This window comes from Dacryopinax primogenitus (assembly GCF_000292625.1).
Source record: "Dacryopinax primogenitus strain DJM-731 SS1 chromosome Unknown DACRYscaffold_28, whole genome shotgun sequence".
NCBI lineage: Eukaryota > Fungi > Basidiomycota > Dacrymycetes > Dacrymycetales > Dacrymycetaceae > Dacryopinax > Dacryopinax primogenitus.
Window position 1 is genome coordinate 1 of NW_024467225.1, and position 27979 is coordinate 27979.

At 52.4% G+C, this 27979-nt stretch overlaps 11 protein-coding genes across 11 annotated transcripts; 8 read left to right on the forward strand and 3 right to left on the reverse strand.

Moving 5' to 3' along the window:
* Positions 1-504: 504 nt before the first annotated feature.
* DACRYDRAFT_19192 (uncharacterized protein) lies at positions 505-2562 on the reverse strand (the record flags this gene model as incomplete). Its single annotated transcript, XM_040771433.1, has 8 exons — positions 505-744; positions 794-978; positions 1041-1170; positions 1670-1768; positions 1825-2037; positions 2082-2098; positions 2155-2325; positions 2391-2562. 8 exons carry the CDS (start codon positions 2560-2562, stop codon positions 505-507), a joined length of 1227 nt encoding a protein of 408 aa, XP_040623506.1.
* Positions 2563-2980: 418 nt separating this feature from the next.
* Positions 2981-4898, reverse strand: DACRYDRAFT_112558 (uncharacterized protein; the record flags this gene model as incomplete). Its single annotated transcript, XM_040769440.1, has 5 exons — positions 2981-3779; positions 3842-3991; positions 4057-4382; positions 4429-4463; positions 4514-4898. 5 exons carry the CDS (start codon positions 4896-4898, stop codon positions 2981-2983), a joined length of 1695 nt encoding a protein of 564 aa, XP_040623507.1.
* A 1747-nt stretch (positions 4899-6645) lies between these two features.
* DACRYDRAFT_112559 (uncharacterized protein) lies at positions 6646-7372 on the forward strand (the record flags this gene model as incomplete). Its single annotated transcript, XM_040769441.1, has 5 exons — positions 6646-6725; positions 6789-6907; positions 6955-7035; positions 7088-7175; positions 7225-7372. The coding sequence occupies 5 exons, from the start codon at positions 6646-6648 to the stop codon at positions 7370-7372; spliced, it is 516 nt and encodes a 171-aa protein (XP_040623508.1).
* Positions 7373-8011: 639 nt separating this feature from the next.
* DACRYDRAFT_19194 (uncharacterized protein) lies at positions 8012-8533 on the forward strand (the record flags this gene model as incomplete). Its single annotated transcript, XM_040771434.1, has 3 exons — positions 8012-8097; positions 8158-8276; positions 8298-8533. 3 exons carry the CDS (start codon positions 8012-8014, stop codon positions 8531-8533), a joined length of 441 nt encoding a protein of 146 aa, XP_040623509.1.
* Positions 8534-8753: 220 nt separating this feature from the next.
* On the reverse strand, positions 8754-12407 carry DACRYDRAFT_119963 (uncharacterized protein; the record flags this gene model as incomplete). The annotated part of the gene is made up of 7 exons (XM_040770906.1): positions 8754-9393; positions 9443-9967; positions 10021-10425; positions 10472-11035; positions 11094-11555; positions 11601-11987; positions 12032-12407. The coding sequence occupies 7 exons, from the start codon at positions 12405-12407 to the stop codon at positions 8918-8920; spliced, it is 3195 nt and encodes a 1064-aa protein (XP_040623510.1). The 3' UTR covers positions 8754-8917.
* A 660-nt stretch (positions 12408-13067) lies between these two features.
* On the forward strand, positions 13068-15632 carry DACRYDRAFT_102806 (uncharacterized protein; the record flags this gene model as incomplete). The annotated part of the gene is given in 9 exon segments (XM_040767670.1): positions 13068-13594; positions 13656-13774; positions 13830-13874; positions 13894-14044; positions 14098-14158; positions 14275-14349; positions 14479-14893; positions 14938-15339; positions 15385-15632. Coding segments are annotated over 9 exon segments (1629 nt in total), but the record flags the coding sequence as incomplete, so codon positions are not given.
* A 729-nt stretch (positions 15633-16361) lies between these two features.
* Positions 16362-17718, forward strand: DACRYDRAFT_25563 (uncharacterized protein). The gene is made up of 7 exons (XM_040774217.1): positions 16362-16494; positions 16550-16760; positions 16811-16973; positions 17037-17155; positions 17218-17298; positions 17354-17435; positions 17489-17718. Exons 3-7 carry the CDS (start codon positions 16858-16860, stop codon positions 17634-17636), a joined length of 546 nt encoding a protein of 181 aa, XP_040623512.1. The 5' UTR covers positions 16362-16494; positions 16550-16760; positions 16811-16857; the 3' UTR covers positions 17637-17718.
* A 181-nt stretch (positions 17719-17899) lies between these two features.
* Positions 17900-19311, forward strand: DACRYDRAFT_25565 (uncharacterized protein). Its single transcript, XM_040774218.1, has 4 exons — positions 17900-18080; positions 18153-18271; positions 18326-18834; positions 18885-19311. Exons 1-3 carry the CDS (start codon positions 18058-18060, stop codon positions 18535-18537), a joined length of 354 nt encoding a protein of 117 aa, XP_040623513.1. The 5' UTR covers positions 17900-18057; the 3' UTR covers positions 18538-18834; positions 18885-19311.
* On the forward strand, positions 19273-20075 carry DACRYDRAFT_25567 (uncharacterized protein). Its single transcript, XM_040774219.1, has 3 exons — positions 19273-19582; positions 19638-19812; positions 19865-20075. Exons 1-2 carry the CDS (start codon positions 19320-19322, stop codon positions 19783-19785), a joined length of 411 nt encoding a protein of 136 aa, XP_040623514.1. The 5' UTR covers positions 19273-19319; the 3' UTR covers positions 19786-19812; positions 19865-20075.
* Positions 20076-22892: 2817 nt separating this feature from the next.
* DACRYDRAFT_25568 (MFS general substrate transporter) lies at positions 22893-25771 on the forward strand. Its single transcript, XM_040774220.1, has 9 exons — positions 22893-23153; positions 23203-23315; positions 23371-23470; positions 23523-23637; positions 23683-24116; positions 24167-24259; positions 24306-25188; positions 25239-25544; positions 25604-25771. Exons 1-7 carry the CDS (start codon positions 22986-22988, stop codon positions 24852-24854), a joined length of 1572 nt encoding a protein of 523 aa, XP_040623515.1. The 5' UTR covers positions 22893-22985; the 3' UTR covers positions 24855-25188; positions 25239-25544; positions 25604-25771.
* A 388-nt stretch (positions 25772-26159) lies between these two features.
* Positions 26160-27556, forward strand: DACRYDRAFT_25569 (NADP-binding protein). The gene is made up of 7 exons (XM_040774221.1): positions 26160-26331; positions 26379-26402; positions 26448-26649; positions 26700-26822; positions 26876-27049; positions 27124-27207; positions 27281-27556. Exons 1-7 carry the CDS (start codon positions 26257-26259, stop codon positions 27409-27411), a joined length of 813 nt encoding a protein of 270 aa, XP_040623516.1. The 5' UTR covers positions 26160-26256; the 3' UTR covers positions 27412-27556.
* Positions 27557-27979: the final 423 nt, after the last annotated feature.

Sequence of the window (27979 nt, forward strand, 5' to 3'; positions counted from 1 at the left end):
GTGTTGCCCTAACCATAGGGCAGCAGAGGTGGTGAGTGGGATGTATATTCCACTCTATGAACACTCATGTTGCTACAGATGCAATTCTCTTACATTGTGGTAGAAGTACTTAGACAGAGTCAATGAAATCATCTGTCACCTGACATGTGCTCAAGGATGATGGATGTTGACTGGTGTGGGTGTGATAGTGCTGAAGGTAACAAAATATTGGATAATCCTCATTTATCTTGAGTTAATCACAAGATTATCAAGGATTAATTGCTAGGATATCCCTGAACAGTGACTTATATGTGTCATAGAATTATCTGATTTTACAGTCATATAGCAGGTAAGATGATCTAAGGCAACTGAAGTATCTGTTATTTTTGCTTCCTGATGATGAGCAGGCTCTAGAGCCACGATATTTGTAACGCCGATGATTGCTATCTCCGACCATCGATACCTAAAATTTGAACATTCCGAAACTAGTATATCTCTACCTTCATGGAAGCCGGAGTGTTTCATTCATTCCGCACATGAATCTTCATGGGGGAAGGACGAGCCCCATCCATTGTCCTGGGATAACGCAATCCAATCAGATGATACGGCTCTGGTACTCCATCCATTGTCACGGTGTGAGGATGGCATGCCATAGGCCCATCTTTTACGCCAAGGGTTTGGTGCGTTATGTTGCTTCCTCGTCCTCCAAGGTTGTTTGAATGTCGGTTCGCTCTGTTCATAGCGATGCCATGCAGGATTCACGAGCTTTTGATCGCGTGAGTTGAGAGCTGTTAACTGCAACGCACATGCTTACTACAACCTCACCGCTGATGGCACCGGTGCCGGGGGTCGCTGTCAGATCCTCATCTATTCTTTTAACGTCCTCTTCCTCTGTTATCGCCGTCACGTCATATGAAGACTCTCTAGCAGGTTCTTCGTCTTCATCCATGGCCCGGTTGAGGTTGTCCAATCCCCGACGAGCCCTTCTATCCATTTCCCCTAAGGATACGAAGACAAGGTTAGATTCATAGGAGAGGACCTCACGCCAGACCGAGACCTACGAGCCCTAGCAGCAAATTTCGGATCTCCCATCAACTCCTGATCTTCGAGTAGATTCTGCAGCGTATTCCATGCCTTTTGCAGCTTTGCGTAGTTATGAAGATGGTGTATACCATCGACGATGTCGGAAACCTGATTAGGATCAGGTATTTGTTGACTCGGCGGCTCTGTCATTTAGTCGAGAGGGATAAGGGAAGACGTCAAATGAGGGTTGTGTCTGAGCGACGAGGATAGGCTAGAGACGTAGAAACTCGATTGCGTCGGAAATGCGGCACCAAACGCAGAGTTTTCTTTTTAGACTATCATCATCACTCGTTCTTTGATTTTAGGGGATACAACCTAGGGAAGATACACCAGCTCACGGTATAATTCAGGTCTGAACGCAGAGGAGAGAATGATTGCTGAAGTGTGTGTACTATATATGACATGTACGCAGCCAGGCCGCATGGCAACACCGACAACCGCCATCTCGGATTATCAACTATGAACATGATAGAATAGGTTACGGACATCCGGGACGTGCACGAGGTCGACCCAGCAGTGCCCGGGATTCTTTTTCCAGATGGATATGAAGAGATCTGAGCATGTGTATTTTAGATATCGAGCGCTCTCAGTTCATTATCTCACCAACCTTTTGAATGACCTTGGATTTCGTGGCCCTTCCTGGAAACCTGTCAAAATAGAAATTGCAACAGTCTCTCTTAGTAATCCCCCTCTTTTCCAGAGAAAGCTATGGATAAACGTTAGCAAGATCTGAAATGAATAATCCCGAAGCAGGTGAGATACCTTCTGGTGGACATCTTCCCAAAAGCCTTTGTTAACACGGCGACCGGAATTCTCTTTCTTTCCCTGAACATGCAACTGGTGGATGAAGTCCCACTCTTCGTCGGTAAGGCGTTTCCCGCCCAATCCCTTTATTGCGCCAAGTGGTTCGTCCCCCATGGTCCGACACCGTCTGGAGGTGGCTTTCTTCTCCGGACCGCCTTTGCGCGGGCTTGGCTGCGTACGAGTAAGCCAAGAGTTGACCGTCGTCGCAAGCATACGTACGGTTCAACGAGTACTACCTGTGCTTATGAGTAAATACACATTGCTCCATCTGATGAAAAGTATAATTACCTGGGGTACGGCTCCTTAAGGTCATGCCTTCATCCATCGTTCCCTCCGTATCCTCAGACTCGTCTGGCTTCGTCATCAAGCTGAGAGAAGACATTTTGTCCAGCTGCTGGTCGTCGGCGGACGCGCCGCTGAAGTCGTTCAGTGCCTGACGCGCCTTCATTTCCATTTCCCCTAGAGAAACGGAAGAATTGGTGAGTCGCGTCAGGAACAAGATAATGTCTGAATCCGAGACTAACGAGCCCTGGCAGCGAAGAGCGGGTTTGCCATCAACTCTTCATCCAGAACCCTAGCTTTCACGGTACCCCAAGTTTTGAGAAGGGTAGCGTGAGTTTCTGGATCAGTCAATCCATCGACGAGATCTGCGAGGTGCGTTGCTACAGATGTTGCCTGATTGTCCGGCCCAGTCATGTTTCTGAGAAGGAGAACGGGAGATGTCTATTCTGAGAAAATCGGGATGGAACGAGAGAGAGATAGCGTCAAGCGTCAGAGCAGGTTTTTGTACCCGCAGGAACGTGGTCCTGCAAGTTGTGCCAGTGTACGTGCCGCCACAAACCGAAAACTATGAATTGCGGAAATGCGGCACCAAAGGGAAATTTTCAGACCATCATCATCACTTCGTCCTGGCTCATGCAATCACCAAACTTTGGATGAAGGAAGAAAACGCGCACCAATATATTAATATTGCACGTACACCAGTAAATGCTGCAAGAGTCCTTGTGCTATCTATAACCTATGTGTGATCCATGGTGCCCAGGCTCATGGAATAAACCCGTTGACTCCATGCGCCGCCTTTCATTCTGCTCGCCGCTTGGTTGCCTCCAGCTTCTCATGCCAGTGCGAGCGTACTGGCAAGGAAAGTAGCAATCAAGAGACCACCGATGCCAACGACACCGCTCCGTACGCCGCTGCTCGAGCTCGACCCTCCTGCAGAACCAGTTGTACTTGTCCCCACTGGACAGCTCGCCAGTACACCAGTGCTGCTCATATTAGCGCTGGCCCATACCTCCGTCGTCCCCAAACACGTGCCATTCGTCGCAATGGCCGCAGCAGCATAGAACAGCACCGCCGTCGGAGCAGATATAGTCGTCTCAAACCCGGATTTGGACGTGCTCGTCATAAGCTGCAGCGAACCCGTCGAATTTCCGCCCAGAAGGGCCCAGGTTGACACGTCTGTCGCTCCGTTCCAGCTGGCGAAAGCATTCCCTTGCCCGTCGAGTGCGAAATCCGGGTTTGTGAGTGGTCTCCCGACCCAGGCTTGCTTGAACGCGCGATAACTCTGGGCAGTGCTGTTCAGGCTCGCAAAGTGCACCTCGTATAGCAGATCCCCGGAAGACGAGAACTCGGAGTAGTAGGGCTGTGCGCCCCAGCCGATGAAGACGTTCCCGTTGCTCAGGACGGAGGTTGAGCCTTGGGAAGGGGCGGTTTGACCGAACGGTGCTGGGTACTCTTGGATAAGCGTGTATGTCATGGCAGACGTGTCGAGCTCGAGGACGATCCCTCGTGCAACGGGGTCACCGGGTTGGGCGCCGTTACCCCCATCGGCGTTGTCGAACACCGAGATACGGAAGGGATTGGACGTGTCTGGTGTAAGGAAGCGTGCGTGATGTTGGAACCAGAAGCTCGTGCTGTTCACAGTCAGGTTTATGTTGTAAGAGGGATCCCAGTTGGGGCGGAAACTAAAGCTCACTTTGTGCCCATGGAAAAACTCGGGTTCATCCCCCCAATCTGCCAGATGATATCGCTCGTCGTATGATTCACGAGGTAGAGCGTACTCGGCCCTCGCAGGGAAACGAGATAATCCCCATTCGCGTCCTTATCAAGAGAGTTGATATGGCAGCTGTCCGACCTCAGTTCCGGCCCAAATGTGTGCGGTGGCAAAGTAGCGGATGGGAAGAGACTCACTAGTCGAACGGGTTGTCCGAGCTGTTCCCCACACTCGGGTTTGCGAACCCGAAGTACGTCATACTAACAGGCACATGTTCCAAGCTCCTCCACTCAAACAGTAGCTCCCCACTACTCAGGTCAATTTCCTGGAAGACACAGTCCCACGTGAAGCCTTCCTGCGGGCCGCCGACAGGGGACAAGTCGGCGGACTCGACACGCCAGGACTCGACGAGTGCCGTGTTCTGTGGCGTGAGGATGAACTCGTGGAAGTCGGAGGTGTTGGCGGTCTGATTGAGCGAGGAGACGGTTGTGAGTACGTTGTATGACTGGTCTAGGACGACCCACTGCCTGACTGTCAGTGCAATGTTAGTGAGCAGGGGGAGGACGCACGTAGCCCTCGCCAAACCCAGCACTGGAGAACGTCCCTTCCAAACTCGTCAGTATGCACGTGACGCATGCCTTGGGTAGGACGTACCTTGAAAGAAGCTCAACACGGGCTGGCCCTGATACTCCTGCACGATCAGGTCCATGCTATTCCCCCAATCGATCTCCCCGCTCCACACTGTGCTCCCATTATTGTCCAGTATCAGCGGGGCGCCGAATGCTGCCTCCACACCACGGTAGGCGATGAGCGTGAGGTCGGTGCTTATGCTGGAAGGGGAAGAGGAGTAGCCGGTGACGATGTTGACTGCTGGTGGGTGCAGGGGTGAGGAGGTGAAGTTCTGGAAGGGGGAGATACCCAGCTCGCCATCGTCGTATGCTGAGGAGGCGATGTAGAGGGTGTCTGCTGTTGCGTAAGGGAGGAAGAAGAGGGAGAGGAGGGCTGGCTGGAGGTTGCGGAGGAGCGGCAAGGGGAGCATGACTTCCAGCGAGGGGCCAAAGGAGAAGCGGCGAAAAAGAGATAGAGGAATAAGTTGAGTGGAGGGGTATGTATACCCAGGATGTACACCGTGCGATGGGCTGTTGTGCAATCCGCTCCTCGGGAGAGCGGCGAAATCAGCATGATGCGCCCTTGCCCTTCACCGCCCGGCAGTGCGCAGCAGGTAAGAAAAGTTTGACACCATTGTTTCTTCTATATTCGTGCAGACCCTCTGAAGCGATCGATCCTTGCAGGTGAGAAATAGGCTATCAATCAGCACGGGATGCCAGCGGTCAGCGAAAAGAGCACACTGGGACCATGTGCTCACGTTCTGCCGCCTCAACCATCCTCCCTTACGCCCGCTTCATCACGCTGCCTCAGCGCATCATCCCCATTTCTCCATACGCGAAAGTGTGGAATGCCGGTTAATCGAGTTCATAAAAGAGGTTGAGCACATTCCGATAAGTCGTTCATTGAGTGCGCAGCGCGGTGGGCCAATTTGAGGATTATGCCGAGATGCCTTAAAACTCCCTGTGAATGTTGGATGACATGAGTCTCGCACGGATCATTTCGGGGTTGAGTGTGGGTATGGGGTGTTGCACCATGTTCGGGTTGATGTATGCACAAAATGTACACCATTGAGACGCTATAATTAGACCAATCTTCTGGATGACACGAGAGTTTGAGGAACGAAAATCCGGTCATTCAGTTCGCCTAAGTCAAAGCACCGCTCACGTCATCTCTATCAGCATATCTTCTTCCATTACTGTTTAATATGAACAAACAGAATTCTGACCTTGAGTTGATGTTAGTTTGGATTGGAGTTATAACATGCAACACATACCGCCTGCCGGTGTCGTTGCCCGTGTCACCATTGACAGGCGCACAGCAACACCCTGAGATAAACAAGCTTGGGGTCGTGTGCTTCTCTTTATCCGCTTCCGGCAATATTTTGGATCGGGCGAGATCGGCAGGTGATGCAGGGCAAGACGCAGCACTTTTCTTTGCTCCTCCTCAATATTACCTAACTGAATTACAAGCGATCGAATGACAGTACGTGAAGGATATTCTCCGGTCTCGAACTTTGCAAGTTAGATGACAGGAATCTAAAATGCCCTTAAACGGAGATTCCATATATGATACTCAGGTACGGACCTCGTTGTGTGGTTGTCCACTTCCGTAGCACCTAGACATGGGACGAGGTGGCCGCCTCGTTAGTAAGCTGAACCCGGCATACCAATTCCCAGCGCTCTCATGTCCGAGCAATTGGTGATGGCAAGCTGCAAAGGAGAAAATGCTGCCAAAGCAACATCTCAGCGGACCGGGGTCCGGGGTCCTGGGGCGGTGTCATATCTGATCGGGCGTCAAACGTGTACTGTTGTTGTTTTGTTCTCAGCTCTGCCTCTTCCATATGCATGTACAGATCTCCATACCCCCTCTCTGTCCGAACCGCTATACGAATATAACTTGAGCTGATTGGATCTGTGCATCGAGCCATGATGTCCGTTGTCTGAAATCCGTGTCATCAGAAACATGAACTAGCTGAAGGCTGAACATCTGTCTGAGACGTCTCCGATGGCTGGATACCAAACGTCTACCCATGTTCGGGGTATACATACTCTTCTCGTTGTTCTTGCCGGATCTCCCCCTTCTCTGGGATCACTGTTCACGCTCTAACCAAACAAATCATGGTACTCTCCCGATCGTTGATCCTTGGATGTCTGTTCATCCTTGGCTTGTTCACGTCGATGGCAAGCTGTACCATCGCACCCCGGCGGGATCCCGTCCGCTGGCGTGTATTATCCATGACTCCCAGTTTCCAGGACAAGTGAGTCTTGACAACTCCAGAATATCGGAAGGACTAGCTAATCCCGAACTCACGGTTACATAGTATCAAAAGCACAGGGCAGTTGGCCAGCGGAGCGGCCTGGGCCGGAACTGCACCTTGGTGTAATGGACGGTGCAACTCTGGAGAGCTACAAGTCGCGGTTGCCTCTGAAGGAAGTCCTGGTATGTTTTCCTCTTAGTCTACTCATAATAACTGTTGATCTTGTTAGATCTGATTATCTCTACTTCCCCCTTTGGTTCTGATTGCCTCTTTGGAAGCAAAGCTCTGTGTACAACGCAATATAGTTCTTGTCAGCCAACTCGCAATCTATAGAGGCTTTCCCGATTAACCCAGTCCAACAGGCACGCTCTCCAGCACCACTCTTCAAATTCAGTGTAGCAGTACCGCCGCTGGTCCTGGGGGTTTCTATTCTACCTACAAGCTCACGGGGTGAGTGCCTTCCCAAAAAGATGGTCCCAGACGCTCATTGGGCTTCCAGCTGTTCCTGGGTGAATCCTGGTCCGCTTTGCGCCAGTTCGAGCACTCGGGCTGTCGCTGTTCGCACGACGGCGTTCAAGACAACCCCGTGGGACTATAGTGGGCCGTTATTGCTTGACGCGAACGTTGAGGTATCTTGTTGCGCATGAGGGGGTTTGATGGTCATAATAGGCACAAAGGATAGCAAGGACAGTGATAATTCAAAATTGGCACACAGATATCGGTGAATGCACCCCATTATCACACTGAGAACGCCGAACAAGTCAGCCTCACACACATGACAGAATAGAAAACCGGGAACTTACTTGATGATCCGATCACAATGCTGGTGCCATTACTGGGCCTCATAACTAACACGGAAATTGTCCAGCCCAGAATATTTCCCATTGATACGGTAACATGCGAAAGATAATGCCAAGAAAACGCGATACCACGTCCAGGTGTCCGGGGTCCTATCATTCCCCGCGCCGCTATCATGATCTCTTTTTTCTGCTTCTTGCAATTGTGAACCTCTTGCTGAGGGTATCCGACCATCGGCATTAACATAAGACTTCTCACTGTATCTCTATGGGAGGAGTCTTTGAAATCAATCTCATCGCAAGCTACGATTCAATGAAGGCTGGAACTCCCAAAGACTGTCTCTGAGGATCGTGGCTGAACGCCGTCCATATCTACGCATATTTGCTTGGTGCCTTCCTCGCTGACTATTAAACTTTGGCAACCAAGTTATTATTGTTTTGACTTTGTCGAACGAAGCAAGTAGACATCCCCCCTTGCTCTTCTCCAACATGTACGGGTTGTTCCTCACCTTCGCGCTATATGCGTCCATGGGGAGTTATGTTATCAGTCCAATGGTCCCGACCTTGGAGGACAAGTAAGTTATCTGAAACCCCCTCCAACCTCAATGATATCTGACACGCTACTCGATGCTTAGCATTCTTACTGCAGGGCTCTTGTCAGGCGGGGCTACGTGGGCCGGAACGGCACCTGTATGTGAGGGAGAGTGTAACCCCGGAGAGCTGCAAATCTTCGCCACTCCTGATGGAACACCTAGTAAGTATAACCTTTCTATAGCTTGTCTTCAGGCCTTACTGACGATACCTCGATTTGGCTTGATGGGCTTGCCACGGTGTCTCCCTTCGGGTCTGGTTGCTTCTTCGGAGAGAAAGCCTTCTGCACAACTCAGTATCACTCTTGTGAACCCACTCTATGCGGTCATTATTGCTCCCATGATTGACACTGAGCAACAGGTTCCACTTCCAATGCCGTCCTGCACATTGAGTGCACCTCAATCGCAAGGGGGGCACTAGTACTCCTGTGGAAGTACACGGAGTAAGAACGTCGAGATCAAGGTGTCATTGATACTCAATTGTCACACAGATGCAAGCTGGTAAACCCCGTCCCTTTGTGTGCTGACCCGACCTCTCGAGCAGTCCTTTCTCGTACGACGGATATAAAGCCTCCTTCTATTGATGACGGCGGGCCGTACAGGCTTGAGGCACAAGTTGAGGTTTTGTGCTGTGTGTGAGCTGGATATATTGCAAAAACCACGTGCGCCGGAAAATACAAGCGCAAGTGGGTGTAAGGACAGGCAGTGATAGTCCGAATCAGGACCAAAATAATGAATCCATCGTACACATTCCCCTTTCCTCTCCGATGAGTCCAGAACAAGTACAAGAATGAACGTAAATGAATCAGCACTTCTCTTTCTCCGTCTTCTCCGACGTATCTCCGATCATCGCACGTCGGCGACTCGCGCGACGTCTCATCGTTCTGCTGAGCATAAATACCAAACCAACAAACATCAAGAGAACGACGCCGAAAGTGACATAGACACTTTGTGGGTAAGCATTTTCGGCCAAGAACACCCACACATCAGCGATGTAGGTGGCTATTGTGACGGGCCCCACGCGCGGGTGTGCGGGAAGGGGTACGTACTCTCGAGCATCCTCATCCAAAGGACGTGGCGTGGAGATGAGCAAGAGTTCCTGGGTCAGGAGAGCATGCAGTCTCCCCCAGAAAGATTTGGGTGTCGCCGGGAAGAGGGGGTAAGGTGGTGCGAGGGAATTTGCTGGGCGAATTGGTGCAGGGGCGGGTCCATTCACTGGAGGAAGAGGATCAAGCACCACCCCTGCAGGAAACTGAGGCAGACTTGTTGGCCCAGGGTGCCCTATAACACATCAGCCGTGCATTCTGTTATTGGTAGGTCAGGGACGTACAACGAACTTCTCGGAGAGCCGCTGCGAAGTGGTCCCAGCGGATCCACCCTACCAGGACTTTCGACGTCGGCCCTGCTTTCTCTAATGCCGCCTCACCCTCCCAGCGCTTGGGAACAACATTATAAGTCTGCTTGGTGTATGGCTCAGGCGCCCGATTAATCGGTCCTTCCCATGAGATAGACACCTCTAACCACTTGCGCCGCCACTCAGATCCATCCTGGACGCACCGGTCAACGGCCGTGAGCCACTCATTCACGTTCCGTATTACCCATCGTGAGGATGGGCTATTAGGCTCAAGGACATAGAATCGGGTGCCGCAAAAGGTCGTGACAACCGCATGGTAAGGGATACTCCTAGCGAATATGGTTTCGTTGGTGTAGATCCAGTTAGCGTGGGGAGGCACGCCGAGGACGGAATGAGCGGGAGCATCTTCCTCAGGATGAATAATTGAGTCCTTGAGTGGCACAGGCGGAGGTATACCGGGTTGGATCGCTAATCCGACATCAGCTCGCAACCCACCAGAAGCTGATTAAATTTAAATTCAGCTCCTTTTGTGAAAGCACCTAACAAGGACGTACCTTTCATATCCCTTACTGCGGTGACGAAGTCGTCGAGTCCGATACTCGGCCCTGGGGGTGGAAGCGCCTTCTCTCCCTGTTCTACCCAATGCTGGGTGACGATGAAGTAATGCTCATGGGGAAGGGCAATCTCCGTCTCGGAAAGAGAGATATGTATCCAGTCCTTGGGTATGGTCGAAGCGCTGCGCGCGCAGGCTTCGATAGCGGACAGCCATTTGTCTACGGCTGTAAGGTGGTCGGGTCTGCCAAGACGTGGGATATAGGCAGGTTGCAAGCGGTATTTCTGGCCAGGACAGTAGGCGGTGATCCAAGCCGCGCGGGCCCAGGTGTCGGGATCGATGCTCTTCAGTGGTGAGTTGGATTTGGTTGCAGGGGCGACAGCTGGCCACCCGGATCCGCTTAGGTCTGTCGACAGTTAGCTCGACCCGCAAAGGTTTCAATCAAGACCTACTTGGGACAGTACCCCTCATTGCCCTTTCGAAATCTCCTAGTCGGATCCTCAACCCAGGCGGGAGGGGCGCATTCTTCCTCTCCTCCCAATACCGCGTGATGATATAATACTCTTGATGCGGTCTGGGAGCTTCCATTCCCAGCTCTGAACTTTCAGCCCAAACGAATGCGACATACACCCAATCCTCTCCCATAGCCGACGCTTTCTGCACGCAGGGGTGCACGACAGAGAGCCATTCGTTGAGGTTCGTCAACGGTTGGGAGGATTCGGGCACACCGGGAGGCGCATGGTAGCTCGGCTGCAGGCGGTACTGTTGCCCTGGACAGGAGGCGATAGCATATGTGTCTCGAGCATGCTGCCAGATCTGAGGGTCCATGTTCTTCGGAGCCCATGTGAAGTGAGGCGGAACGGCAGGATAGGGGTGGGTGAGGCTGGTTGGCCTGGTGGTGAGATTCGGATTGTCCGGATCATTGGGGGAATTTGATTCGCTCGGAGGTGTAGAGTGATCGATGTTGCCAGATGTCCCGACCAGATGAGGGTTCATCACTTCCTCACAAGTCGGCCCTACATAACCTGTTAAACCAAGACCTAACAGAGAGGCACCACAGAGCATAATACGTACATCGAATAGCCTGCATCGCCCGTTTATACAACCAAAACTCGAGCCACTCCCCGTCCTCCCGCCCGCCTTTCATTTCTTTCTCCGTTCCTTCTCGTCCCACTCCGTACTTGGTGAACCACTGTGGAGTCTTGATCAGCACGGGTGTGCCGTTCTCCTTCCCAGTGCGGTCGTGCCACGTAATGGTGACGACCATACAGTCCGGTGCTGGGAAGGTGAGGGCATCGACGGCCTGTAAGAAGCTGCCGAGCTTTTGCTCCAGGTTTCCGGGAGGGGACGTTGTGCTACAGTCCTCAAGGCGGAGGATGCGCTCGTCCTGGCCACAAGTAGCGCGGATGGAGTTGAGGACTAGACCGTCTTGAAAAATATGAGGCTGCAGAAGTTCGGTTGCACGTTTGGTCTGGAGGGCGACGCCAGGAAACGTGTCCAGCCCGGCACCCGAGAAATCGGGTTGGCAGGAGTACCCTGGGGTCGTGAGCGAGGGAACATCACTGCAGTAGGGTAACGTACATTCCCATTGCAGCAGATTGGATTCAAACGCCTCCCAAGTCACGGTATCACCTCCTGCTTTCGCCAGAGCTGCGCCCTCTTTCATCTTTACCAGCACGTCCGACCCGACACGTCCGAATGCCCCATAGAACTTCACTTTGATGTAGTCATCGTTACACTGTGCTGAAGACTGCTTCAAATCGGTTAGGAAAAGGGATACGGGCGCGACTAGCTCGCTAGGGCTCGACCGGTCGCAGAAGTTTCTACGATCGAAGGATACGAGAGGGAAAGAGGAGGAAGGGCAGGAAGCGCGCAGGAGATAGACACGCGGGCCACGTCGAGGGATAGGGAATGGGGTGCTTGCCAAGGGTTTGGAGGGGGGTGTGCTGTGGATGAGAGGTTGCATCCCTGCTGAAGGTCAGTAATGCAACAAGGGAAGTAAAGCCGCATACAGGTCGCCCTCTCCAGAATGCGCAGTAGCTCATCCCAAACAATCACTTCCCGCCCTGGATGAACAGGTTTCTCCAATTTCTTCTGTGCTTCTCCGGACTCGCCGGTGCCTCCCTGTGCAGGGATATAAACGTACTCGAGCTGTTGTTCCTCATTTTCAACCGCGACCTCCACCCATTGACACCCATCGTCCCAAAACCGTTGGAATCCCTCTATCCACTCTTTCAGGGAAGATCCATCCTCTCCCAGAGCAGGTACGGCCTGAATCGGCTCTGAGAAGCGGTCGAAACATTGAGCATGGAGGGAGACGATTGACTTAAGAGGGGTTGACAGTAAAGGTACAGACGCTGGGAATGGCACTTGTGCGAGCACTGCCATTGCTCATGGGTGAGTGAACAGAGGGTATCGAGTGCCCAGAGATGGCGGTTATAAGCAGAGGAGTGTGGGTATCATGGGCATCAGAGTGCTATGGTGAAGCTGTTAGAACAGTGATGGATGGACCCTTCGTGACTGGACAAAGTGTTGCTATCGGAGTTTGGCGGATCGGGAATAAAACCTATCGTTTGCATTCCAGAGGAAAAATCCGACCTTCTCGACCCCCCACCTCTGCTTTTGTTACTCTGCACCAATGAATACGGTCATAATCAACTTATTAATAACTCAGTGAATTCATATGGATGAAAGATGAAATTGACACAACGAGAGGCCTTGGTAAAGAGCGAGATTATGCGTAGTGTCGAAGTACGCACGTCCCACACCTTGCCTTCACACTCAATCTGATGGTTGCTTGCAGATTCGCTGGGTATCATATCTGACTTAGAGCCAATATTCCACCATACGAGCTATTTTCTGCCTACTAGTGTTAACCTAAGTATCTTGTTCTAAGTGCCTTCCACGTGGAGTGCCTGCCTGCCCACACGACGTCAGCCCTCGAACAGCTAATAGGTGCTCTGTGCAAAGTCTGGAACAGCATGTCTTGCAATAACGGTGGCTTACAAGAGTGCCCACTCGGAATGCCTGATAAACACACGTGATTCTCAGCCCGTGAGCTGTATGCTACGCTGGAGCAACAACATTCCCAGACACCCAATCGGCGAACCCATCCAGACGATGTCAAGCTATTCGTGATTCACCTCGACAACAACACGCCCCTCATCTCGTGCCGTTCAAGCCGCGAATCACTTGCCATTCGGCTTGCAGCGTGGCTCTGTTCTCCAACCCAACCCTGTCATTTTAGGGGCTTGGAGGTGTCGTCCTAACCCGCCATCTCCACCATGGAGCCCCATCTGAGACACAACATCGCCGGCCTTTGTTCGTAGCGGCATTCGCAGCCCCCAGTCTCACAATATCGTGGCCAGCCAAGTAGACCTGGTTCTCAAATAAAGGTAACTTCGAACACGACATCCTGCTGGAGATTTCGTCCATCATACCTCCGCTTCCACGCCTGCCATCATGATGTACGCATTTCTCTTCATTCAACTTCTGTTGGCGGCCATGTCAAACTGCACAGTCCTTATGGAGCGGGGTACCAAACTGGACACTATGGAACCAAGCCTGGCCACGAAGTGCGTACCTTTCCTTTCAGCGAGAACAGAACGAACTAATCACTGGCTTGTGCCGCTCCAGTCTTGCGAAAGTAGGTCTCTTGTCGAGTGGGGTATATTGGAGTGGAACGTCCCCTTGGTGCAAGGGAGAGTGCAAGGCCGGAGATTATCAAATTGTCGCTTCTTCGGCAGGAAATCCCTGTACGAGTCTCGACCAACACCCTGGTGACTCTTCTGACTATTCCATTGCGCATAGCTCATTACGCCTCCCTATCCAACTTCGGGTCTGCCTGTTTGATTGGTGAGAAAACCCTGTGCAGTAGCGTCTACCGCTCTTGCAAGTCCCCTTCCCTCGTCTTCCGATATCTCGTTGCTGAATTCTGGGCCAGGTACGATATACGGTACCACTTTGCAGTTAGAGTGCGAGAAGCGCGGCGGGACGCTTCCGGGCCTTGGTTGGAACTACGAAGGGTAAGCAGTTCGCAACCATCACCCATTGAAATGTTACTAAACTTTTGTTTTAGTTGCAGCTTGAAGAATCCTGGCCCGTTGTGCACCTCCTTCCCAGGCTCTCGCACGGTTCTCGTTCGTGTTACCAACCCATTGAAGCAGATTGGGAGCTCTACAGACCCATATACGTTTCAGGCAGATGTTAACATATATTGCTGCAGTTGAGGTATATTAGTAACGATGGTATACAGCTCCATGAAATATACGTTATCCCGTTGTCCCCCAATGTCCCTCCTGATGTCCGCCGATGCCCGATGGAAATGCACGTGCGTTGTGTTTGTCCAGTCACAAAGGGTCCATGGCATCCTTCCTCTTCTCTGTCGGGCGACAACAGCTCACCGTACTCTGATGCCTACCATAGCCATGTACCTCTGCTCACAACCACCATCTGCGAGCATTTGATATCCTCTGCTCGCTGCCCATTGAGTGATGGCAGCACCGGCACAATCGCCGTTCTCCGCACCCGTATCGTCAACCTTCTTTCCTCTCAAGCCAAGCCAATCACTTCCCTCCATGCGCACTGTTTCGACATCCCCTCACCCCCGATCCATGTCACTCCCAGCCTGGGAGAGGATGGGTGCTCCCTTGAAGAGTGGGTGACGGTAGTTGAACAGCTTTGGGAGGACGGGTGTCATTGGGTTGAGGTCTCGGTTGAATATGAGGAGCGGCAGCTGGAGAACGCTTATGTTCCTGTGCAGGGAAGCGCCGAAAAGAGGGGGAAAGCACAGGAGGAGTTGGAAGAGCTTGTGCATCCAACGGGAGAAGTTATTGTATGGGATGAGCTACTTCTTGCGCTAGAAGGAGCAACCTGTATGTGCATGGCTTCGCTCTTCGACACAGCTAACTTTGTGAAGGGACCACACGTCTCCCCAAAGATCATCCAATCCCCGACATACCAGTCTCCGACTCCTTGGAAGACACATCATTCCCTGTCTCCCAACGGTACCCACATGTCTGCCTCCTACGCGCGTCCTGCTCGTCCTCCTCCGCCCCTCTCGTATCCCTCGACCGTAGACGCTTCTGCGAGCTCTCCGAGCCTCGGCAGCTGGTCGTCCCCGTAGTCCGTTTTCTAGCCGAGTTGAAGCAATCTCAATCAAAATGCGACGACGGCGTAATCAAAGTGAAGTTTTACGCCGCTTTCGGGCGAGTAGGCCCAGACGTGCTGGTGGAGATGAGAGAGGACGCGTCTGAGGGGAAGCCAAAAGGTGCCGTCTTGAGCTGGGATGCGTTCGAATACCGTTTGCTGAATTGGAAATGTACGTTCCTCCAGTACATTGCGCTCCCCTCGCTCACGAACCCAGGGCACGCCTGCCCACCAGAGATGTGGGATGACTGGCTGGATAAGGCCCCGGCCTTTGCCGCGCAGATTGCGGAAGCCAAATCCTTTGTCGATGGCCATATCTGGACTCGCATCGAGAACCATATGCTGAAACAATCACTATCTCTCAGTTCTATCCGCGCCGTCTGTGGGAATGACGAGCTTGTCTTCCGTCTCGAGTACTGCAGCACGACTTACCCTCGTGGAAACTTGATGCAAGGGGTCGCAAGCTTCGTGCGGGCTGTTGAAGCCCTCACGTTCCCCGCACCAGAATGTTCTGTGGTCACTATCACATGGCACGACCGTAGGGGGAAGGAATACGGCACTCCTGTGCTGCTCAGAACTGATAAATGGTTCATGAGATATGGAGACCTCGGGGGGGATCGTACAGCAACAGAGAAGGATATGAAAGGTGGGAAGAAGGATGGCATGTGGTTTGAGTTCTGGCTATTCAGGCGGGCGATGAAAGTCGCGAGATGTACGTATAACTTTCGGGTACCCTAGTCTTGGTTTAACACATTATGTAGGGCCGACTTGTAAGTAAGTGATGAACCCTCTTCCGCAAGTCGAGTCTCCCGGGTACGCAGAGAAGCCTTCCTCGCCCAGTAGCTCAGATTCTCCCAATGTTGCTCGTGTGGTCTCGATTTGGTGATCTCGATTTGAATTGTTCTGGATTTGCTGGATGAGGAAATATATGCTCAATGGTTCATTGTCGTTCAGCTCCTGATTTGTATCATCATGTTCGTTTCTCAGGCTAGCTCTTGTGTTCTGTAATATATCCCAGCTCATGCGCAGTGGGATACAATATCTGGACATTTGCCTCGACCAACAATAATATAGCTCAGTCGGAGTATCGGAGTTAGCACTTTAGCATCGGGAGTAACTGAACCCTTTGCGATTCAGCATTGACGGGTATATTCTTTGAGGTGAAAACCACCAATGCGTCTATCATATCCTGCGAGGCTAACTCAACTCCTTCCCTACCGTCGACCCACACATTCTAAACATTCTTGTCTCCCAGAGTGTGAATATCAGATGCACTTTGTCCAACAATGGGTGCGGTCGTATTGGACAAAGGATGGGGGCGCTTGATGTACGCCTGCTACACCCCCAGCTCCTGGACATGACATCTGACCCTGACTTCGCAGACCGAATTGCATTCATATTCAGTTTGAAGACAACGTCCCACGTTGAGCTGTCACCCTTCAGGGGTTGTCGGAGGCTTCCCACTCGTCACCAGCCATCTACTATCCGAAGCACGCCCTCTAACCGAATGTCACACCGCTCTGGTGGCTGGAATTGGTGGGATTTCGGCTTCCGCGCGCGTGGGTACTGGCATATTGTTTGAGAGAATCTGGCGTGAGTCGGTTGCTTAGCCGGATCCCCCATCTATTAAAAGTGTGAAGCAGACGATTCTGTTACACAACTATTACTTCTCGCAACCACAGGAACGGTCATGTATTCCATCCTCGTGCATGTGTTGCTCGTCTCTGTCTTGGGATGCGCTGCCTCGTCGCTGCAGTCCCGTGAGATCCCGATCCATGACACTATGAACCCAGACTTGAATACCCTGTAAGTGGGCGCTATCATAGTCATGAGTGACAAACCTGACAGTTGACCGTGGGGCCTTATTAGTCTTCAGCAAGCAGGAGTCTCTTTTGGTCAAGCGTCTTGGGAAGGAACCGCCCCATGGTGCAAAGGAGAGTGCAGCGCTGGAGATCTGCAAGTTGCGGTTCTATCCGAGGAAAATTCCAGTATGTGTCCTTCCCAATGATAAGATGGGTCATGCTATGGATCCAGTGCTCACGATCGTCAGATTGGATCGCTACCCAGTCCAATTTTGGATCAACCTGCTTCATTGGAGATGAAGCGTTGTGCACCAGTGCATATAACAAATGTAAGCTACTTCATGTCCTTCATATCATTCCCTTTCGCTCAACCAACTTTCCCAGGTACGACATCTACTGTAAGCCTTCAGTTCCAGTGCGCAGACGCTGTTCACCCAGCTCGCTCTAACTCATGGATCCTGAGCGGGTAGCTAATCCCCTTTTCAATATGTGGTCGTCTTATACTCACACTGCTTGTAGGTGCGAACTGATTAACCCAGGCCCACTATGCTCTGCTCCGAGCTCTACAGTCATGGTTCGCTTGCTCAATCCTCCGAAACGGAGTGACAGCAACGCAATAGGTCCCGGCACTTTCAGAGCAGATGTGGAAGCGTCGTGTTGTACATGACCCAGCCTTGTAGATCGACACTGACTGGCGAGCAACATATGTACTTCTTTGCCTCTGGACCCAGTGGTTCACAGGCAACATTGTAAAATGGACGATATCTGCTCGACTATTTTCTCGGGTGCGCGTTTCCCAAATCGTGGTTGCGGCCAAGCACAGGGTCGATGTACTAGCCCGCCATCTCGGCTGCTCTTCATGCCGCCAAGTCGCCTCCTGGTCTGCATTCCTCATGGCATACACACTGGTGTCTTACTCTGTTTCACGCGCCCTTCTGACCAAGGTGTTTGCTCAATAAATGCGGCTGATCATGACACGATGTCAACACCCGTCACTCATGAAAGCCTCGCTTATCACGGTCGTGTTCGTAGCCCTGGCAAGCTGTGCGGTTGTCACGGAGCGGAGGCTGCAGCACACTTTTGATACCATGAAACCCAACCTGCGTGAGAAGTACGTCCTTATTTTCTTCCCTTAGAAGGGACTTTGCGCTAACGCCTGTCTTATTGACGTTCTCTACCATAGCCTGCAGCAGGCAGGGCTGCTGTTCGGTGGGGCTTCTTGGGTTGGAACTGCGCCTTGGTGCAAAGGAGAGTGCGCTGTTGGAGAAGTCGAAGCGGCTGTTGCCCCTTCAGGACATTCTAGTATGTATCTCCTTAAGTTCTTCTCAGGTGGTGGCGGGTGCCAACTTTGCACAGCCCATTACGCGTCCCTGTCCAACTTCGGCGGGGATTGTTATATTGGAGAAAAGGCACTTTGCACAAGCCAATATTCTTCTTGTAAGTCGTGTGACATACAGTATTTTGACGTGGTTCCAAGTTCCCCACAAAGGTACGACCACCAGCACGACTCTGCACTTCGTGTGCGCTTTGGGCTATCCATCCATACCAGTTCCAGGTTGGACATATGAGGGGTAAGTTCGCGTTTGCAACAATGACTGCTCCAGAATGCATACTCATCATCGTCGTAGGTGCAGCCTGAATACCGCTGTTACGTTGTGCCCTAACCCCAGCGTCCGCCCCGTCTTCGTCCGCCTTACAAACAATCTGCACCGAAGTGGAAAGATACCAGGGCCCTTCGCTCTTCAGGCAGATGTTGAGGTCGCTTGTTGTGTATGAAGTACTTGGTATGAAGGGAACGGGAATCACATCCAGCACCGTTTGAATGTGTCTTGATTGGATCAAGAACCCAAGACGTGTACAGCCTCCTGTGGTCTTCGTTGTCAGCCATCTCCAGAATAGTTTCCGTGCCACACACCATCACAAGTGCCCCCAATGCCCTCGGATCTTCTGAAGCTCACTCTGCGTGCCTGCCAAGTAACTCGATGTAAGGAAGTACTTCCATTCGTCTTTCCGTCAAAAGCATGATCACAACCGACATTGACCCGCCATCAACGACAACGATGTATGCCTTTCGTTTCATGCCTGTTCTTTTCCTCGTCTCAACCTGCGTTGGTGTCGTTTCTCACGTAAGCTTCAGCCCGAGTCTAGGCGACCAGTGAGTGACGTGTATTCTTGCTGAACGGGGTGTCACGAGCAAGACCGTTAATGCACGCCTCTGGTCAGACTTCGACAGATAGGGCTTGTATCAAGCGGCGCAACTTGGATAGGGACGGCGCCATGGTGCAAGGGGGAGTGTGCTCCTGGAGAATTGCAAGTTGCAGTCTCGTCCGGCAGGGAAGCTGGTACGCACATGGGATATCACCCTCTCAGCGATATGTTGAGCTATAGACCGCTTTTCGAAGTCACCACCTCATTCAACTTTGGTTCCACATGCGCAGTCGGGGAAAAGGCCCTGTGTACTTTTGAATACCGCTCATGTAAGGCAAGACCGAGGCTTATTTGCCGAGCTAACAATGAGATTTCGCCGGCAGGCACAAGGGTCAAGTCCAATATGGTCATCCGATGCAAGGTAAGTTTGCCTACCTTGAGGCTCCCATCTGTCAACCATTACGAGTAAGTTTCCGTTCTCGATCCGACATTGTGAGCACCCTGCTGAAGGACTTCTTAGCTGCACCTTGATCGGCGCTGACTCACTCTGCGGCGATTCAAGCGGTCGCGCATTGATGGTTCGACGAACCAGCGGATTTCAGCAGCGTTCCAGCGAGAGTGGTTTTGCTGTTCTTGCGGCCGACATGGAGATATCCTGCTGTAGTTAGGGAGCCAGTAGCTCAGCATCGTCCAAGGCCAGCTATTTTCGAACACCAGCGGGTCTGTTCACTCAGCAAGCAGTTGAAGCGGAAATCAATCATCAGAGCAGATATCAACTTCGTCAATCCAGCAGAAGCGCGAATAGTATCACTATACTTGAGGTCGCTCTTCATGGGATCGTACTGGTATAATTCGGGCAAGAGGAAGGAAGGTGTTTCGGGGTCCTAGGGCCCCCGTGAAATATTTTTGCAAGACCCCAGAAGGTCTCTAGCGGTAGACTTTGCTTCGCCTCTTTCACTCTCAGGTTATCAAGTCACTCAGGTTAATATTCTCCATTACTGTTTTGCTGGCAGGTCCGAATGGGCATGCGGAGGTGTCTGTATTCTGTATTGTTCTGAAACAGATGTTGCGACAGTGACTCTTTCTGCTTGTGGCTGACTCAAACAAAAGCAGCTTTGCGTCTCATCGAGCTGGTGGCTGGCTGGTCTATCACTGTGTTGGTGTCGCGCGCCTCCTTGGTGCACGTCTCAGGGGGCTGTATTTCTTCAACTTGCTCGCCGTTTTCAAAGCTAGCGTCAACGGAACTGCGGGTGACCAACGCATGGCGTTGTTCCACTTCATGGCGTCCGGCTCGCACCTCCGACCGGGGAAGGCGGTGTTCTTGAGTCAACTGTACGGAGTGTTCCAGCACGACTCTGATTAAGTCGCGTCTATTTGGATGACTGCTGGATGTGTGTCTACTCTCATCATGCATGCTGTTCTGCTCTTCCAAGTCTTGCTCGCCTTGCACGTTAGCTGCACAACAATAACACCTCGAGAATGGTTTCATAACGTTGGGGGTATCACTCCAACTTGGACCGAATGGTATGTCCTTTCTTTTGTCACCTTTCCAAGCTGCCACTCAGCTCTGTCTTACCGTTGTGTCTTCTCAGTGTCCAACAGTCGGGGATATTGTCCAGCGTAGCAACTTGGAGAGGAACAGGACCGTTGTGCAAAGGGGAATGTAATCCTGGAGAACATCAGCTTGCAACAGCGTCTGGAGATGCCGGCTGTCCGTATGCTCTCCGATTGTCCTATATGAGAAAACTCACATCGCCATGTCCAGTTGCAGCTACGACGGACTTCGGTTCTTATTGTTTCATCGGGGAAAAGGCAGCATGCACTACTGAATCTTGTGAGCTAATCTCTCATCGCAACCTTCAGGTAGCCAAGTCAGCTCAATTTCATCAATTCCAATCAGGCACGAGCATCATGAGCACTCTCAAGATCCGCTGTTCCAAGAGGTCTGCACGATACCCCATTACGGAGGCCAGGTACCTGGAGTGAGCACACTCAATGATCTTCCCTATATTATTCTAAGAACGCATACAGCTGCACAGTAGATGGCCAACGACCGACGTGTCCCGATTCAAGCTCTCACTTGATCTTCATTCGTCAGGTCGAAGGTCTCGAGGCGACTTCAGGTGACGATAGGAGTGGGTATCTGCTTCAATCGCCGGTTGAGCTATCCTGCTGTGTGTGAATTCAGTGCTTTCAGGCGATTGGAATTATACATAAGCCATTCTCATGTCTCGACCTTACCCTCTGCCCTCTCAGATATGCCGTGCGGTACCGCGTCGGCATGCCGTGTGTAACGGCGAACGTATACCCTTGTGTCTAAACCGGATCAAGGCAGCTCTTTGTCTCACTATAGGTGGCTGGTTCACCATCGGATTCCACCTTTCATGGCGCCCATTGACGGATTGCAAGCCGGGGTGAGGACCAGCCATCACCGAGGGCTGTAAGCTCTGCTGCTTGTGGCTGGGCGTCAGAGCACTAAGATCGATGTTTCAACGCACGATTGCTTTGGCGAGCGCTCACAACGTTTCCGTGAAATAAAACAGACCCGGACTACTACCTCCTAGACTAGAAGCTCTCACCATGCTCGCCGCCCTCGTCTTTCAGCTCTTGCTCGGCTTACAAGTCAGCTGCGCCACGATGGCAGCTCGAGATTACTTTCCCAACGCTGCGTCTATCACTCCAACCTGGACCGAATGGCACGTCATTCTTCTCTGCGCAGAGAGGTGCTCGGCATTGGCTGACCGTACATGTCTTGTTAGCGTACAGCAATAAGGAATGTTGTCCAGTGGAGCCACTTGGAGAGGGACAGCGCCGTGGTGCAAAGGGGAATGTAACTCCGGTGAACTGCAACTTGCAGCTGCTTCGGGGGACAATGGCGGTACGCCCGTTTCACAAGCATGCGTATTGTATATCGAAGCTGACACCGTTTAGTTGCAATCGCATCAGGCTTTGGGGCCAGCTGCCTCATTGGAGAAAAGACGGCGTGCACCAGCCAATACCGCTCTTGTAAGCCGCTGTCTATTTACGGCCTTTGATCAATCTCACCAAATTTCTCCAGGCACAACCGTGTCCACCACTCTCAAGATTCGCTGCCTTACCAGGTATGGCCTGTTTCCTGCTTCAGAGGCCAGATACGCCCAGTGAGTTTTCCCGTATGATCATCATGATATTTCTCAGCCAGACTTCAGGTGCGCAGCAGATGTTCCCATGGCTAAGTGTCCCAATTCCAGCGCTCGTACAGCCCTTGTTCGCCAAACGGACGGTCTTGTGCATATTTCGAGCGACGAAGGGGGTTTTGTGTTTCAATCAGGTGTCCAGCTGTCCTGCTGTGTGTGAAGAATTGCAAAGATTGGAGATCGGACATCCTAATCCTCTTTCGATATCTCCATTCCATCACTTGACTGGGCATGTGCGTGACGACAGCAATCGATGTATTTCGCAGGAGGGTACGAGTCACTTGTATTTCAGGTGGTGGCAAGAGGACTTGATGGTATAATCATACATCAGCATGCTTTATTTTGGATTGGTAAGGTTAGAAGCGGCCAGATATGATGGGAGGAATGAAGAATTGTCGCCCTCATTCCTCCGCCCAGAGGGCCCACACCCTGAACGTGTTCACCAAGAATAAATTTCCTCGCTTGCGCAATAATGCCGACAAACAACACCGATAACATCGTTGTCCACCATCTGCAATTGGTATCTATCCACTAAACAGCCAACGGGAGTAGCCAAACTCGGTCAGAGAAGTCCGGAAAATTTGTCCGGAGCGTGAGAACACCTCGTTGATCATCACGCATTCGACTCGTTTCGGCCGACTGGACGGTCTGCAGTGCGGCTCTCAACTTGCCCACCATCCTCGACGTTCACGATGGCACTCGTCCAAGATTCTGTGCCATCCAAGGCTGAAGAAGCTGCCGGTGTGCACACTCCGATACAGGACGATCCTGGTTGGACACCGCAGGAGGCGAGTAGGGTGTTGTGGAAAGTAGATTTGCTGCTTATGCCTGTCCTTACCTTTTCCTATGGCCTGCAATTCGTGCGTATCTCCTTTCACTCCGTGTATCCAAATGCTGACACGAGAATAGTATGACAAGTTCGTCTTCTCGAGCGGGGCGCTGTTTGGAATGCTTGCGGATCTGCAGCTGCAGACGTCTGTGCCTGGAACGAACACGATGAGCACATTACGATACTCGACCGCGTGCGCATGTAACACTATGGATCTCTGGGTATTACTGACATCTATGGCGTTGAAGCACTGCTGCCTTTTATTGGGGTTATATCGTCGGCGTGCTTCCTATCGCCCTCCTTCTCCAGCGTCTCCCGGTTGCGAAAGCGTTATCGACACTGATCTTCGTACGTGCCGCTCTCCAATACCTCTCCGCGTTCTAACGACATACCTACCTAGGTATGGGGAGTGATCGTCATCTTAACAGTCACGGTTACCTCCTTCCCTGGTGCTGTAGTCCAACGTTTCTTCCTCGGTCTGGTGGAGTCCGCCGTTTCCCCAGGCTTTGTCCTCGGTATGCCCCTCACCCTCTCCCCTGTCCCAATCTCACCTCGCCCAGTAAGCAGCATGTGGTACACGCGCTCCGAGCTCCCCCTCCGCCTAGGCATCTGGTACTCCGCCACCGGCCTCTTTACAATCTTCTCCGGCCTCATAAACTGGGGTATCGGTTCCGCCTCCCAGACCGCGCCCCTCCCAGGGTGGAAATACATGTACCTCTTCGCCGGCTCACTCACGCTGCTCTGGTCTGTCCTCCTCCTCTTCCTTCTCCCCGACTCGCCAGCTACCAGCCACAGGTGGTTCAACGAGAAAGAGCGGAGGATACTCCTGAGCCGCATGAGGGGTAACCTAGCAGGCGCAGATAGCAGGGTGCTCAAGTGGTACCAGGTAAGGGAGGCGGCGTGTGACTGGAAGGTGTGGTTGATGGGCGCTATGGGAGCGGCGATATATGTCTGCAATGGGGGTGTGACCGCGTTTGGTAGTCTGATTATCAAAGTGCGCATGCACGAGTATCCTCCTTGGATCGAATGCTCACCCTCATGCAGTCCTTTGGGTATTCGAGCTTGCGGTCTATCGTACTCCAGACTCCTGGAGGCGCAACCACATGCGTAGCGATCTACATCTCTGGATTCCTAGCCGTACGCACCTTCCTCTCTCCTTAACAGTCCCGCTCATCCCCCACAGAGCCGATATCGTAACATCCGCTGTCTCCTGCTCGCCCTCACCTGCCTCCCCGTCATGGCAGGCGGGATCATCATCTGGCGCGCTTCCTGGCACCCTCCGGGCGTAGCGCTCTTCGGGTACTACCTGCTGCCCATCTTCGGCGCGCCGTACGTGCTCCTCCTCGCTCTGGCGAGCAATAACATCGCTGGTGGGAGCAAGAAGGCATGTGCGACTGCGGCCGTGTTCGTGGGTTATAACGTGGGGAATATCGTTGGCCCCTATCTGGTGAACACTGCTCAAGCACCGGAGAAGTACAGGACGACGTGGATAAGCATTATCGTCGTTATGTCGTTTACGATTTTCGGCTCGGCCCTCTTGGCAGTGACATGGGCAAGGGAGAATGCAAGGAGGGATCGCTTGCCACCCCCGGAGAGGGAAGAGGAAGGGACGGAGAAGGTTGGCGAACAGACTGGGAGGACCGAAACCGATTTTGGAAGTGCGGATGGGATCATGCACGTCGAGAAGGACCGCACAGATTGGGAGAATTTGGCGTTTAGGTATTCGTTATGAGAACAATCGACATTGAACGGGATTTATATGGGAACACCAAGGAATAGACAAAGGAAATAGAATGCAACAATGTCAATATCTCTGCTTGCGCAAGAACACGGTTCGAGGCACCCAACAATCGAGCCTGCTGGAAATGTCCCAAGCAAGCTGCAATTGGCGGTGACAGAATGTGCGCTGCATGAGGGCTGTCCATCAGAGGACCGCTTCGGTAGGGCAATGGGCTGGCGGACAAGAGTCTGTCCTCGAGTTCAGTTGCCTGCCTCCCCGAGAATAGTTGAGTGTGACTTGAGTCTGAACAGCCCGCCAACTGCAAGTGGTCCGCAATACTTGAACACTGACAACATTAGCCTTCCAGTAACAGTACCCTTGGCTAACTGTACAGACCTCTACGTCATCAGTGTTGAAGACATGCGTTCCACAACAAGCTCCCCAAACCCGGATTGACAGCCGCACAGAAAAGGATGGCAGGTAAAGCTGTCTGCCCCCTGGCATCCGCGAGATTGAACAGTTGCAACACACCCAGAAGACGGAAGTGAAGAACGTGGGACACCTGACGCGGACACCAATCCGTTTGACAAGGACTGGAATAGCAGAATTCGCTGTCAGTCCCGACGGCGATTGGTGTAGTCGTCAGGCGTCCGCTCAACGAGCCACCAGCATGCGAGGCGTAAACAGAGCTGCGAGATCAACCTTTTGTCGCCATTAGCTCGATTTGTAAGTTTGGAGAACGCTCTTCAGGAGATGCGTACGAGGGATGCCGGCATGGTCAGTAGGCGTGACTCGAACACTGACCGAATCCGTCTACTCGGTAACAGCCTTGAAAGACTGCATGGAGAGGGACAACCGGATCAGTGTTGGAGACATGCGTTCCCAAGTAACGGGAGCATAGGGGAACACCGAGATGGATAGGATTGGTTGACCAGGCATCGAGCACCGGGATAAGAAGTGGTTGAGTTGAGTCTGAGGAATGATACTGTGATCCACAAGGATACATCACGCCAGATGCACTGATACAAGCAAGGGAAGTGCATGTCGGATGCACAGTATCAAACGAGAGGTCAAGGGGAAGGGTGCAGATCCCTGTACCAACAGAGCGCAATCTATAGGTTTGTTGAAAGTGCACGGACCATGTCCTATTTGGACGCGGAAATAAACCCTCAATCGGCGTTAGTGTATTCCCAAAAGCAGAAACCCTGGCCGATAACTCCGACGCTGTTGTGAAACCTCCACACCAAGCACGCCAGAGCGCATACGCATATGGCAGGATGGAGTCCAGCACACCTTGAGCCTCAAGGGCATATATATGCTCTCTCTTCGTCCTACCACCATCTTTCGTCCTTCTACTCTCCTTCGTCGTTCTCTCGCGCGATCTATAGCTTACAGCAACAACAACAGCAGTATCATGTCCGTGTTCAGCACCCAGAGGCTGGAGAACAAGGTCGTCCTTATCACCGGTGCTAGTGGTGGCATAGGCGCGGTGCGTAGCTCGTTAACAGCTGCATATATGCGCTCATCTCGTATTAGGAAGCAGCGATCCTCTTCGCAAAGGTAGCCTGCCCTTCTCTTGCTAGCGAAGGAGCTAACCTCCTCCAGGCAGGATCAAATCTCATCCTCCTAGCACGGCGTGCAGACAAGCTCAACGCCGTCGCCGAAGCTGCTTCAGCAGCACACAAAGCCGCTGGCGTCCAAGCAGGGGGGAAGATCGCGCCCATCGTGCTAGATGTGTCGGATGCCAAGCAGGTCGAAGGGCTTAAAGCGAAGATCCCTGCTGAGCTGCAGAATGTCGACATTCTCGGTGCCGTCCTTCCTTCCTTGTTTAGAGTACGCGAGCTGATCGGAAAATAGTGAACAACGCAGGGTTTGTTCTGGGTGTGGATAAGATTGGGGATATTAAGGAGGACGAGATGGCCGCTATGTTCGAGACAAACGTCTACGGGCTGATCCGTATTACCCAGCTGTTCATCAAGGGTGCGCTCTTACCCTCCCACCGCCTTCCCATCCCGCATCCTAACACATGGCAGACTTCAAAGCCCGCGCCTCAGGACACGTCATCAATATCGGCTCTGTCGCGGGGCGGGAAGCGTATGCCGGAGGAGGGATCTACTGTGCTACCAAGGCTGCTGTGCGCTCTTTTAGCCAGAGCTTGCTGCGCGAAGTGGTAGATACGCCCATAAGGGTAACCGAGATCCAGCCTGGTGCGTCCATCACCTTCCTCGGGCTGGAACGCCTGATACGTGCCTGTGAATGGAGGCTGATATGGTGCGCTCAGGGCTGGTAGAGACCGGGTTCTCGGTCGTGAGGTTCCACGGGGACCAAAGTGCGGCCGACAAAGTCTACCAAGGGCTCGAGCCTCGTACGTCCCCCCCCCCCTTCCCTTTCCCCGCACGTCCTCGCTCCATGTTAGTGGCACGCTAACGGAATGCTAGTGGTCGGGAAGGACGTCGCGGAAGAGATCGTGTGGGTCGCTGCTCGCCCGCCGCACATCAACATCGCGGAACTGTTTGTGATGCCTGTTAACCAGGCGAGTCCGACGCTCGTCCATAGGCCGGGAAAATGAGTGCCTGGGATGTGCATTTGTATGGGATAGCTTGGGGATGTGGGTGTGGGTTCCGCGAGCGTTGGGACGGCAGGAAGGAGACACATGTAGACGGATAAAGAAGGAAATCAAAATAAGGGTCTGTGCTTTGCCCTTCGGAGGCCACTACTCTCCGATACGCCGGTAGCGCGGAAAGGTTGGGCGATTCATTCATTAGCTCGTGAGGCCCTCCTAAGCCTGAAAAGCCATAACCGGTCTTCCAGCGAATATTGAGTGTTTGCCATGAGGTAACAAGATCGGCCCGAAGGAGTACAGAGAGTGCACCGCCCTCCGTCCGGGATCGGCAACTCCTCGGCCCCCGAGCTCTGGGCCCAAGTCCATCATCCGAAAACAATCCATTGACATTCCACTTAGAGCGAAAATTGATTTTCGGGTGATTGTTCGACCATACCAAAGACCGAGGAATATCATTGTCTCGGCGCTTTGAACATGCGGCACTCCGGAACACGTGATACACTGCCCTTGTTTATATGGCAGTGACCGTCCCAACCCCGCTCTGTCTGCAAATAACTGAAATCTCCGACACAGG

What these genes read in the sequence shown, in the direction of transcription:
- DACRYDRAFT_25563 (XM_040774217.1), top strand. Translation starts at nt 16,858, where the DNA reads ATGTATTCCATCCTCGTGCATGTGTTGCTCGTCTCTGTCTTGGGATGC. An exon ending in AACCCAGACTTGAATACCCT is followed by an intron (nt 16,974 to 17,036) that starts GTAAGTGGGCGC and finishes GGGCCTTATTAG; the next exon opens with TCTTCAGCAAGCAGGAGTCT. An exon ending in CACCAGTGCATATAACAAAT is followed by an intron (nt 17,299 to 17,353) that starts GTAAGCTACTTC and finishes CAACTTTCCCAG; the next exon opens with GTACGACATCTACTGTAAGC.
- DACRYDRAFT_25565 (XM_040774218.1), top strand. Translation starts at nt 18,058, where the DNA reads ATGAAACCCAACCTGCGTGAGAA. An exon ending in AAACCCAACCTGCGTGAGAA is followed by an intron (nt 18,081 to 18,152) that starts GTACGTCCTTAT and finishes TCTCTACCATAG; the next exon opens with CCTGCAGCAGGCAGGGCTGC. An exon ending in TGCCCCTTCAGGACATTCTA is followed by an intron (nt 18,272 to 18,325) that starts GTATGTATCTCC and finishes AACTTTGCACAG; the next exon opens with CCCATTACGCGTCCCTGTCC.
- DACRYDRAFT_25567 (XM_040774219.1), top strand. Translation starts at nt 19,320, where the DNA reads ATGGGATATCACCCTCTCAGCGATATGTTGAGCTATAGACCGCTTTTC. An exon ending in CCATCTGTCAACCATTACGA is followed by an intron (nt 19,583 to 19,637) that starts GTAAGTTTCCGT and finishes AGGACTTCTTAG; the next exon opens with CTGCACCTTGATCGGCGCTG.
- DACRYDRAFT_25568 (XM_040774220.1), top strand. Translation starts at nt 22,986, where the DNA reads ATGGCACTCGTCCAAGATTCTGTGCCATCCAAGGCTGAAGAAGCTGCC. An exon ending in ACATTACGATACTCGACCGC is followed by an intron (nt 23,316 to 23,370) that starts GTGCGCATGTAA and finishes ATGGCGTTGAAG; the next exon opens with CACTGCTGCCTTTTATTGGG. An exon ending in ACATCTCTGGATTCCTAGCC is followed by an intron (nt 24,260 to 24,305) that starts GTACGCACCTTC and finishes CATCCCCCACAG; the next exon opens with AGCCGATATCGTAACATCCG.
- DACRYDRAFT_25569 (XM_040774221.1), top strand. Translation starts at nt 26,257, where the DNA reads ATGTCCGTGTTCAGCACCCAGAGGCTGGAGAACAAGGTCGTCCTTATC. An exon ending in TACCCAGCTGTTCATCAAGG is followed by an intron (nt 26,823 to 26,875) that starts GTGCGCTCTTAC and finishes AACACATGGCAG; the next exon opens with ACTTCAAAGCCCGCGCCTCA. An exon ending in GGTAACCGAGATCCAGCCTG is followed by an intron (nt 27,050 to 27,123) that starts GTGCGTCCATCA and finishes TGGTGCGCTCAG; the next exon opens with GGCTGGTAGAGACCGGGTTC.